General features: G+C 38.0%; 1 protein-coding gene across 2 annotated transcripts in view; it reads left to right on the top strand.

The window, feature by feature from the left end:
• The window catches only part of kif26ba (kinesin family member 26Ba), a 96,743-nt gene that overhangs the window by 22,966 nt on the left and 60,870 nt on the right, over window positions 1-12,907 (top strand). For both annotated transcript variants that reach the window (XM_056256148.1, XM_056256147.1), the window contains exon 3: window positions 7,281-7,898. In XM_056256148.1, the coding sequence (XP_056112123.1) occupies window positions 7,281-7,898 (618 nt within the window). The remainder of the gene's footprint in view (window positions 1-7,280; window positions 7,899-12,907) is intronic.

Here is a 12,907-nt window from a genome sequence, read left to right on the forward strand (position 1 = left end):
TGAAAATCAGTGAGCGAACCAGACCCTGTTCCATAACAATGACTTTGCGGCGCTGATATGTTTCCTGGATCCATTTGAAAATCAACTGCATTTTGTACAATGTCAGAGATGTGTGAAGCACAAAATGTCCTTATATATCAATTTAAAGACTATTATTTGTTGTTAGTCAGTGTATAAGCTCATTCTGTACCCATATTGTTGATTGCAACACAATATCAGATGTGTTGAACTGTTTCTAGTTCACAGCCAATGCCAAGAGTGCTTAGAAAGCAGGACAGTATATCTTCTGTTCCTGCTCTGTAGCTCATGACTTTTGCCCCTCCTCCTCTATGTTTGTCCCAGCGGGACGGTCCATATAGACGATGGTTAATTGATTCAGTCAGGGCTTCTGCTAGCAGTATTAATGACTTCAATGTTTTCAAAACCAGCCTGATAATGGCTGCCGTTCTCTCTGGTTCCTGCTAATGAAATAAGGAATTGACTAGTGAACAGGAAACCAGAGGCTCTGGAAGCAGGCCTAACTTTTGCTCATTTGCTTTGTCCTCTAAAGCAAATGTGAATGTGGTTTGAGACTTGTCCGGTGGCAGTGAGTAAATGCTTCCAATGAAGACCTAATAACCATCAAGACTCTAATTCGACAGACACTGAGAAATATAAGCCGTTTCTTCAGACTTGGATGCAGTTTCCATCATGATGAATGGTAACTAGCCAATCAACACTTCTGTGAAGCTCTCATCTGAAGTGTTTTTAAAGCAGAGCGCTGGACCGGAGGGCTTCAGTCCATCTGGCAGTCTTAAGAGTCCTCTTTCACCCTCTCTCAGAGTCTCTTTTTGGCTGGAGAATGAATGGCTACATCCATTAGAGCGCTTTAGCCTACACGGTTTTGTTTGTCCTTCCAATGCAGTCTCCATGCAGTTATAGTGCTCTCGAGAGTGGGTAGGGTTTATTTTTTATAAATGTATGTAATGTAGTAGGTATTGATGCAAACACTGCAAAATGTCATAGATGTTGCACGGATGTGTCTTGAATGAATGCACAGATCTCTTCCGTAAGTAAAATCTGATTCCTTTGGAAACCCTAATGGGGGTTATTAATGCTCACCCCTTCCCCAACAATTTTTTTTGGATAGTTAGGGTCACTGAGGTGGGAAACATTTTTTTCTCCTTTAGGAAAAGCTTTTATGTAAACTTTTATTCATGCAAATGTTAAAGAAGTGTTTTTCCTTATAACTTAAAAATGCGTAAACATATATATATATTTTGTTTGCAGAGATTTATGCATTTGCCAGATGTTTCACAGTCTCCAAAATATCTTTTTCAGTTTCATATGTTCCTTGGGAATCGAACCCATAACCTTGGAGTTGCTATCATCAAGCTCTATTGTTTGACTTGCAGAAAGTTTAGGTCTGCAGTTTTCATCAAGCAATTTAATTACTTTCATCATATTTTAGTCCATAACTCTGTAACTGTAATCAAAAGCAGTAAAACAACAGGTAAAAACAGCACTGAAAATATTTCATGTACAATTTAATATAAATTTGTATCATTATATTTGCCTCTTAAATTGCTTCATAAATATTTATTCAGTATGAATATGTAGTACTTTCCACTTTTACCCAAGCCTTCCATAATTCATATCCGATCTGTAAATGGCTCAGTGCAATTGGATTTTATGATTTTCTTTGACATTAAACACCTCTGGTTACTGATTATTGCATTTTGTCTGGAATATGATAATCAAATTCTCATATTAATAAGTGAAATGCTTGCAAGCACTTTCCATTTAGATTATTTTTCCCTGTAAGGCATTCATTGTGATGGTTTTTGCCAAGCAATGTCTGCTTATTTTCTGGTTATGATTGCTTGTAAAATGTGAGACAGACTGTTTTTGTGCTGCAGTGAAAGTTCAAGTTATTTTCCCTTCAAATTCGATTTTGAGTTTAACTTTTTTACAGTTAAACTGCTTTTTTACAGTTAAAGTCTGTTATTTTGGTTAAGTCTTAAAGTGGCATGGCTTAGGATTTGGTATTTGGGTCCCCACCCTAAAAGAAGAAATATCTGCAGTGGCTTTGCATTAATTACAGAAATGCAGGTTTCTGTTGCCGCAGTCGTAAAAGCTGAACATCCAGTTTTAAACCAGATTCACCTCCAACCTGATAAATCCACATACTGTACGTATTGTGTGTTCGTTTTTTGTAATATAAACAAAGCTTGACATAAATCCAAAGACAACTAGCTGTATGATAAACACTTTGTGTCTATACTAACAGAACTTCCAGTGTGTGACTGATCATTTCCTGCCGGCCAGGGAAGTAGAGGTCAGTGTGTCAGTGGGGTCAGCAGACATATTCCAGATCACTTCTGTCTGCCTTCTACAAATATTTATACATCAATACATCAATATTTCTGTGCAGACTAATACATCACATGCAGCTAGACGTCCTGAGTGAAGTATTGTGCATATCATATCTAACTAGTTCATATACACTGCCATTCAAAAGTTTGGGGTATGTTTTAAAAAAAAAAGTATGCTCACCAAGGCTAATACAGTAATATTGTGATTTTTTTCTTCTTCTATTTAATATATTTTAAAATGTCATTTGTTCCTGTGATGGTAAAGCTGAATTTTCAGCATCATTACTCCAGTCTTCAGTGACACATGATATTTCAGAAATTGTTCTAATATGATGATTTGCTGCTCAAGAAACATTTCAATGATGAAAGCAGTTTTGCTGTTTAATATTTTTGTTGAAACCATTATAATCTAGCTGTGTAATGTATAGCTTTTAAGTCTTAATCAAAACAATACACAGATTGGATGAAACAGAATGAATGGAGTTTAAATTTATTTGAAATAGAAATCCTTTGTTACATTTATAAATGTCAAGTCTGTCAGTTTTGATCAGTTTAATGCATACTTGATGAATAAAAGTATTACTTTCTTTTTTATATAAATCTCAAATATTGAACAGTAGTGTATCAATTATTTCTTTCTTTTTTTAGTTGAAAGGCTGGTGGGACATTAAAGATGACAGACACAATGATGTCGTTATTAAGTTTCTCAGGCGATCATATACACATCCCTCTCAAACTATGTTTATGTCAACCCTCAAACCAATGAACTGTGAAGGCAAATGACAAGACATTAAAACACTAGACTGAATCCAATTAATCCAATTTTATTAATCTATTTATGCAAACCATTCAATATTTGAATGTTAAAATACTTAATCCTCATAATATTCAGACACTATATATACATAGTGCAAAAAGAAGCAAATACTGGGTAGAGTTTGTGCCTTAAGTGGGTTTGCATTTCCTTTGTATGGAGACTGATCAGAAACGCATGACAAGACCGCCAACGTCTTAGGTCTGGACTTTTAGAGGTACAGTGCTGCCCTGTTAGCTTAAGTTTACTCTATGAGAGGAGATCCGCAGAGGTCACCGTGTGTATTGTATGGGGCAGAGGGGATGCTGGGAGAGGAGGGGACGGATACACAAAGCAGCTTGTGTAAGATGAGAGTCAGTCTCTAGATTTACACTGACAGCAGGAATGTGTGGTTTTAATCAGAACAGACCTTCAGTCTCTCTCCTTCAGTGACTGTGCTCGTGCACGGGGCTTTGATTAGCTGGACTGCTGCCCTGTGCCCACCCGAGGGGGGCCAGGTAGACCCGACGGGGAGGTACAAGGTGCGGTAAGGACACCGTAAGCATTGCACTGGGTTTTCGCCCCACTGTGGCCCTGCCAACTCTGAGTCCATTGTGATGGAGATATATTCAATGGAACCCTAAATCACTTGGTTAACGTTCCCTAACAAATGGGTTAGCTGGAAAAGTATATTATCATGCAGTGCCATCTAAAAAAGCAGCAACTAGTCCTTGAAGTCAAAATTGACCCTATTTTCCCTCCCAGGATAATTAAGTAAAACCATAAAAAAACATTTCAATTACTTGAAATAAAATAAAAATATATATATTAAAAGACGTGAACATGTTATATTTCAGATAGTTGCAAAGGCATCATTTCTCATTATTGTTTAGTCTAAGTTGAAGTACTAATCGAACTAAAACTTAATAAAAACTATATTATTAGAGACTACAAGTGATGAAAACACAATACAATTATTAAACCTGTAAAAATAAAATATAAAACAAATAATCTAACAAAAACTATAATAGTAAATCCATACTAAAATAACGTTTTCTTAATACGCATTTTTGAGCACATTTCATCTGCATGTTGTTGTAAAGGAAGGAAATGCTTGACTTATAATTTTCCATCAAAATGGTATGACTTGCTTTACCTTGTAAAAGCATTATTTTAGGTCAAAAATCATCTAAAATAGCATAATGAACTATAATGAATATCTCAATACAAATTTCAATATAGTGATATATATATACACTGCCCGGCCAGAAAAAGAAAAGAAAAAAAAGTTGCTATTTGGATTTAAATAGGCAACTGCTTAAGAATCTATGATTGGTTATTGCTGTGGTTATTACGTTTTTAGCATGTTACAGTATATGTTTGGCAACAGTTCTTCTAGCCCTAATTGATGGACTGTGTAGCTTTTCATTTCTTAAATAACCATGTAGGAAGACACATCATGGCCATATTCCAGGATGACAATGTCACGATTCATCAGGCTCAAATTGTGAAAGAATGAAGAATCATTTTCACACATGAATTGGCACCTCTGAGTCCAGACCTTAAATTCATTGAAAGGAGACTTTACAGAGTGCTGGACTCTTGCATTCTCAATACAAGATCTTGACCAAAAATGTATGCACCTCTTATGGAAATAACACCATAACATATATTTCCATAAGAGGTATTGAAATGAGATATTGCGGCCATTCTGGTATGTAACGCCCACTTTTTTCACAATCCAGTCAATTTGAGATGTATAAAATCATGTTGCATGTTCCGCTTTACTTTGAAATATGTCCGATTATGGAAGAAAACTGGATTGTGAATGCAGCTGACTTTCTTTTTCAACAACTTCCTTCTTGTTTCAACAATTCATTTGAAGTACAGATGTGTTGCCACATTTCATGCACCTGCACCAGTGCTTTAGACAAATGCTACTGTCACTCGCTGCAATGCTAATTCAGCCTCTCTTCATGCATGAGTGCGGCTGCCTGGTCCAAAGGTTTAAGGTTTATTGTTATACTAGCTGCTTTAATCTTCACACCTTCTCAGGACTACTGCAGTTGGAGTCCGAAAGCGCCATTATAGCATCGAACAGACACTGTCTATTCTAAAAAGGTCAAGTATCTGTCAAGGCTTTGGGGACGCTAATTCGATTTTTGCTCGGTCTAAAATGAGAGAAGAACCGTCTAGGCATAATGATGAGCTTAAAGATGTATGGGGGTAAAATCAGAAATTCCAACTGTGAATGGATTGAGTTGGTGATAAATCTGTTGTGAGATCTCTTAGTTCTTTCCTGTGGCAGAACTATTTTGTGTAATGTAGCTTTTAAGTCAATGTCTTAAATCAAAAATAAGACACAGATGGGATGCAACAGAATGCAAGATTAAGTATATTTATTTCTGAGTGTCCACTAAGTCGTTGCAAGAGTGCATCTCTTCCCTTGCATGATGAAATGATGATGTCATTTAATGAATTAACTAGAATCGTTCCTTCGTCCTCACACTGGCCCTCTGAGAATCTGCCAAAACGTAATTATGATCTTCGTCTCATGGAAACCTCAAGCACATGGTGTGATGATGCACCAAAGCCAGATAACTGGCAGCTTTATGCTAATGAAGAATTGGAAGACAGAAAAATAAAGATCAGAACAAATTCAGAGTGACAATGCGTGAGAACAAGGGCAGTGTTCTGCATTTAGTAATGAACCTACTTTACTATATAACAATAACCATGGACATCTTTTATATTTGGTGCATATGCCATCATCTTTAGATTTCAGTTAGTCATTAATTGGTGAAGTGGTTTATGCTCACGGTTGGTAACCAGGAGGTTGGTGGTATGATCTCTGTAGGAAGTGAGCCATGAGCCAATCAAAAACTGAATAAGGCACTTAACCCCAGGATGCTTCGGGGAGAGATTGTGCCTGTAATAAGTTCATGGTGCCGATCAGTGGTGACATCATGTGAATGTCTTTGAAAAAAAATTCCATGGTTGTGTGGCGATAAATTAATGATTCTAATTACTTTGCAGTGCAGAGTCATTTAGTCTGCTTAAAGACTGCTTGGGGAAAGACATTGGAGGAACCAAAGGTGTATGTTTGCCCAGAGGAAAGTTTAATTGCTTAAAGGTTCCTTGTTCATTGCACTTAATTGAGTTATCAGTTTCATCAATTTTGTCTTGGATGTTTCTCCTAAAACTCCATTGGAGAAATAAAAATGAAACAATAGTTATACAGATCAATAAATAAAATAATGTGGATAGCAGCTTAAATTATTTTGTGTATGACGACTGTATACCAACAGTCTCATATGTTTCTATATTTTTGGTTCACCCAGAAATGAATGTTGTCATCATTTACTGACATCTATCGTTCTAAACCTGCATGACTTGCTTTCTTCCATGGAAAACAAAAGAAGATATTTAGAGTTTTCAAAATTTCTGTTTTTGTTTAGTTTAGTTTTTTTTTCCTGTTGTTCCTGATGGAACTGAATGGTTGGTTCCAAACATTCTACAAAAAAACGTATTTTGCATTCTGCAGAAGAAAGTGATACACCACATGGGGATGGGGAATTTTTATTCTTTGGTGGACATTCAATAGTTTTAGAAGGAACATCTAAGAGAACATTTGATTTTAAAAAAAGTCTGTTTATAATCAAATTTGTATCAAAAGACTTTTGACTGCAGATTTTTTTTTAATCACTGCCTGAGACATATTTAAAGTCACTTTCAGAACATTTGAGCTGACTATGGTCTGTTCCAGGAGAAAAATTTGAGAATCAGATAGACTTAATAAGTAGACTTAATAAAAAGTCTCAAATTGTTCTCCATTTAATCTTATTGCTGTCTATGAGAAGCAATTGAGAAAAGAAAGAGATTCGTTTTTGAGTTCTAGCATGTGAATGATTTTACTGTTGGTAGGGATATTATAAAATTACACAGTGAATTTGACTGATACACCTGATTTGTTATTCTTGTTTAAGAGTATTTATGTATTAATCTCTCTTAACTTTTCATGGTCATTTAGTCAACACTTGACTACATTTATTTAACCTTATATGCAGAAGTATGACTTGTAAATGCAGAAGTAAAACTGAATTTTTCCTTCTTTATTCCCTGTCTCTCTATAGGATCCCTCCTTCTCCCTGCTTCTCCATGATAAGCTGCAGGTGTCCAACAGCACACGCAAGGCATGGAACGAGCGTGACGGTCGCTGTGACGTGTGCGCCACCCACCTGAGTCAGCTGAAGCAGGAGGCCGTCCACATGGTGCTGAGCCTGGAGCAGTGTGATGTATCTCCTGGCTCCCCTCCATCCCTGGCCTCCCTGGTGGGTTCCCGAAGCATCCTCCAGGGTCCCACACCGCCTCGTGACTGGGCATACCTCCCTGCAGGCTACCATTCCTCAGCCTCCTCCACCTCTGCTACCGTTTCCGCCACCACATCCAGTTCTACGCCGACAACCACCAACGCGAGCAACAGCGGCAGCTCCCACCTCACAGCCTACCCCAAACACGGATCCAAACCCAACAGTCTGGGTGTGAGCAGCGGGGTGGAGAAGAAGAACAATTCGCCCGGCCATGCAGGAAAGTCCACAGGACCGCAACAGCCTCATCTCCCCAGCAGCCCCAACAATGCTAATGGAACTGTGTTGAGTTCTGTCGCACTCCAAGCTCACCAACACTTGGAAGGCACCTGGACATCTGGGCACCAGTCAAGAGCCAACGGTGTCACGCTCTATCCTTATCAGGTAGGCTTATGTTACACGCCACACCTCTATCTATCTATCTATCTATCTATCTATCTATCTATCTATCTATCTATCTATCTATCTATCTATCTATCTATCTATCTATCTATCTATCTATCTATCTATCTATCTATCTATCTATCTATCTATCTATCTATCTATCTATCTATCTATCTATCTATCTATCTATCTATCTTATAAATGCAACACTTTTGTTTTTGCCACCATTTTTTCATGAGCTGAACTCAAAGATCTAAGACTTTTTCTATATACACAAAAGGCCTATTTCTCTCAAATATTGTTCGCAAATATGTCTAAATCTGTGTTAGTGAGCACTTTTCCTTTGCCGAGATAATCCATCCACCTCACAGAAAACAGTGTGGCATATCAAGATGCTGATTAGACAGTATGATTATTGCACAGGTGTGCCTTAGGCTGGCCACAATAATAGGCCACTCTAAAATGTGCATTTGTACTGTATTGTAAAATACAGTACAACCCAGTAAAAAACAAAATTGTGTTGATTGTGGCCTGTGGAATGTTAGCCCACTCTTCAATGGCTGTGCGAAGTTGCTGGATATTGGCAGGACCTGGAACACGCTGTCATATACGCCGATCCAGAGCATCCCAAACATGCTCAATGGGTGACATGAGTATGCTGGCCATGCAATAACTGGGATGTTTTCAGCTTCCAGGAATTGTGTACAGATCCTTGCAACATGGGGCGGTGCATTATCATGCTGCAACATGAGGTGATGCAAACCGATTGTTGCAGCAGCTGTCCGGGTGGCTGGTCTCAGACGATCTTGGAGGTGAAGATGCTGGATGTGGAGGTCCTGGGCTGGTGTGGTTACACGTGGTCTGCGGTTTGAAACCGGTTGGATGTACTACCAAATTCTCTGAAACGCCTTTGTTCATTTCTCTACCATAAGCCGTCTCCATTCAATTCACAGGCAACAGCTCTGGTGGACATCCCTGTAGTCAGCATGAATGAATGTGTTTGGGATGCTCTGGATCGGCGTATACGACAGCGTGTTCCAGGTCCTGCCAATATCCAGCAACTTCGCACAGCCATTGAAGAGGAGTGGACCAACATTCCACAGGCCACAATCAACAACCTTTTTTGTCTTTTATGAGTCTTTTATAAGGCTCAGTTAAGATGCTGCCTAGCTGTCTATGTAGGGAGTAGACTTCAAGACAGTTCATTAAGTTTTGGAACAAAACCTTAATTTTTTTTATTCATGGTTGGAGGGTTGACATCCCTTTAGGGAGAAGTCCTGCCTGATGTAATGAGATGTTGTTTGCACATTGTGGTTAATGTTGTAATCTAATGATACAGTCTTTTGGGACACTAATGTGCATTGGTAATGTATCGGGCGGAAGGAATTACATTTTATATAGATTGCATGGGGTCGGGGGAACCCTGCAAGAGAATCAATTTGATTCATTTGTCTGGATAAAAGACCTTTTTCTTTTGGTCTACTGTGTTTGCAGAGACTGAGAAACCATGGAAGGCGAGTTCATTTTGTTTCTCCCCTCTCTGTAATGGGATGGTATCTAGATTTTATCACTGAGAGCAAACAATGTAATTCTGACAGGCAGGTGAGTGATGTTCAGCACACTTGAGACCTAATTCCTATTTCACAATGAGATCCAAGGTTAGTGAGTTTCTACCGGCTGAATTCAACATATCATATTTGAACAAGCGTTGAATAAGGTCCAAATGAGAGATGTTTTAAGAGGGAAAATTTAGTCCTGGCATATGTTGTCAGTCTTCAGGCTTAATAGGAAAAGAACTTACTGAATTTAAGCACTCAGGAGTCTTTTTAGTAAAGCCTAAGTGAATTAAGTCACAGCAGGTTGATTAGATCTCATCAGAGAGTTGTCTTCTCTGGAGTCTCTGTGGCTTATCGGAGCGTCAGCTGCTTTAGATTCTATTAAGTATAAAGGAATGTTTTATAGGAGACTTGAGAGTGGTGCTCAAGAATGGCCATTAGGCAATTTGTACAACCACAGAATCAGCTACTCTGTGGAGATTCAAATCTTATAAAAATCTTTATACAAATCTTACAAATAGATACAGATACAAATCTTATGGGGCGGCAGTGGCTCAATGGTTCATGTAGGTTGTCTACAAACCAGAAGGTTGGTGGTTCAATCCCCGCTTCCACCTGACCAAGTGTCGAGGTGTCCATGAGCAAGACACCTAACCCCAGCTGCTCCCGACGAGCTGGATGGCGCCTTGCATGGCTGACACTGCCGTCGGTGTATGAATGAGTGAGTGAAGGGGTGAATGTGAGGCAATATGTAAAGTGCTTTGGTGGCCATTGGGTCTGTGAAAGCGCTATATAAATGCAGTCCATTTACCATAAAATAAATTCAACCATACACAGGACGCATACAGTATTGTTACTTTATACATAAAACATTAAATGTTTCCTGTATAACAGGGTCCTTTCACTTGACAAAATGTGTTCAATTTGGAATACCTTGCAACAGGTTATTAAATAATGTTTCATTGAGCTTGCAGTGCATTAAGGTATTGTATTATCCATTAAAATATGCATTTTGCATATATCATTTTGCAACCTAGTTCTTTTGGAGACAGCTTTTGCATTTGCATCATGAGAATGACTATGGGCAGCATACTAGTTTTTCAGGCACAATCATGGGGTGCAAGAAGAACATGCACTTAAATGTTTCTATATGTGCATTCAGAAGAGTTTTATTGTTGATCTCAAAATCATTTTGAATCAACTGTGATTTGTTTCAACCCAAGTTTGGGCCAATAATGGACAAACCCAACCGTTGGGTTTAAAATTTAATTTAAAAATGTAAACTAAAGGTTGGGTTTGTCCATATTTGACCCAAACATGGGTTGAAACAGCAGTCCAGCATTGTTTAGAGTATAAATGTAATACATGATACAATCCCATAATTTAGATGTTACCACCTAAAGTACATTTTCAGGTTACCATTTATTTAAGTGTTGGTAGACAAAAACAGGAATCCCTTAGGGAATGTTCAGTTGGCTATATTTGGGAATTGACACTTTGATCTGTCTTCATCTAAGTGGTTGAGTGGGTAAATGTTCTTTGATTCAATTCAAATAATCAAGTCTTTAAAATCCCATGTAGATTAAGAGGAATGTTTTGCAAATGTGTCCTTTCAATGAACTTGGGTCTTGACAAAGATGCTTCTGTATGAAAATGATCTAACAAACTAGTTACAGTGACAGGTCATGAGTTTGACCTGTGTATGCTCTCATAAGAGGTGTGGGATTCATCTGACAGATTCATTAAAGACAGATTTCGTTAAATTTGTTAGATCTTCCTAAATGTGTTGGAATATTGACATCTAATGCATAATGGTATTTCTTTTTAGAAAGAGATACTTTATCTGTCATGCAAATTTAATGTAGAGTTCAGAGTATGATAATACTGCTCTGCTTCAGACACAGTTGTGAATAATTTTTAAGACTGTATGTCTGTCTCAGTGAGACCTTTCACTCACAAAAATCTGCAGCATTTGCATGTAACATTTGTTTCTGCTTAGAAAGCAAAGACTCAAGGTGAAGCTTTGTAACAACAGCAGATTTTAATTAGGGAAACCATAAAATGCTCACAGTGTTCTGAAAATAATAGCACATAATGTCATACCATCGGACACTTCCAGTGATTACATGTGTACCAAGGATGTAGTACAAAAACATAAGCATATTCTGAACAGATGTTATTTGTTACATAAACATAAACTTGTAATTGTTGTCATAGGCCTCAACAGACTTGATCTTCATACCATTTGTCTGGACCAAAAGTGGTTTCACTTTTCAACCTGGAGGGGATATTTAAGATGTTTTTATGGTGGTGAACAAAGGTCTTTTATATTGTATCCACAGAGTAGTGGGTTGTGTTAGTGTATGTGTTTTTGAGAAAGAATAAGAAATCAAGAATAGGTTGTGATTTTAATTTGACTATTGACAGTCTAAAATGTTCATGAGTTGATATATATACACACACACATAGGTGGAGAGTGAGCCAACTCCAGGGTACGGCTAGATGCGCGTCCTCCTTAAAAACACATTTAAATAGAATGTCATGAAACCTACTCATCCCAGCATAAACGCTCTTGATAAATTGGATTGGTGAGGGGATTCTAACTTAAACAAGTCTGATTGGCCATTGCGTTTAAGAACTCAACAGATATGTTTGTGATTGACTGCTGCAAAACACATTGTAAATAGAAACCTTTGTTGCTCTCAAGAGTGCAATCACCAAATCTGTTTCGCCAATATGCTATTATTACAGAGAAAACTGATCCTAGACCAGCAGTTATGGGCAGCTTTTCCCTAAATCAGAAGCAGCAGCAGTCAGCAGATTGAGCGAGAAAATTAGTCATAATTCTCTCAAAATAATAAAAATAAATAATTATTTTAACATTTTCATATTATTTATTTATTTATGTTCAATGAAAACAATAGCAACATAAAGCTATACCGTCATGAGGGAGAGAAAATAACGACAGAATAATGCATTTTTTTTGGTGAACTATCTTGACTCATATTCTGGCAAAGAATTTGGTCTTGAATATGTCTTACAGTCAGAGTGTGTGATTTGTTCCCTGAAGATGCTCATGTGATTTTGGTGGGTCTAGTCTTGATTGTGCCAGTTGATAACACCACGGTGGGACTAGGAAGTCATTTAGGCTGTAGAGAGGCACACCCTTCACCTCACTCTAATAACATCCTCCTTGAAACACATTCTCTCTGGATTTGGTTTCTCAGCTGTTCCTTGTTCTGCCTGTTCTTCTCCTCCTTGAGCTCTGTATCTCCCTCTCCATCTCAATGAGTCTTTTGTGACTTCTGTGCTTTTCTCTTCTGTTTACTTTGGCTAAGATCTGCTTTATTTTCTGTATCTCTCCTCCTCTCGCTCTCTTTCATTGCCCAAGGGGCTGGTTTTTGTGCACAGGAAGCCGTTAAGCTTGCGCTGGAGAGTCGCTCCGATAGTGAC

Source organism: Rhinichthys klamathensis, unplaced genomic scaffold (genome assembly GCF_029890125.1).
Source record: "Rhinichthys klamathensis goyatoka isolate OS25496 unplaced genomic scaffold, OSU_Roscu_1.1 h1tg000123l_1, whole genome shotgun sequence".
NCBI classification, from domain to species: Eukaryota; Metazoa; Chordata; class Actinopteri; order Cypriniformes; family Leuciscidae; genus Rhinichthys; species Rhinichthys klamathensis.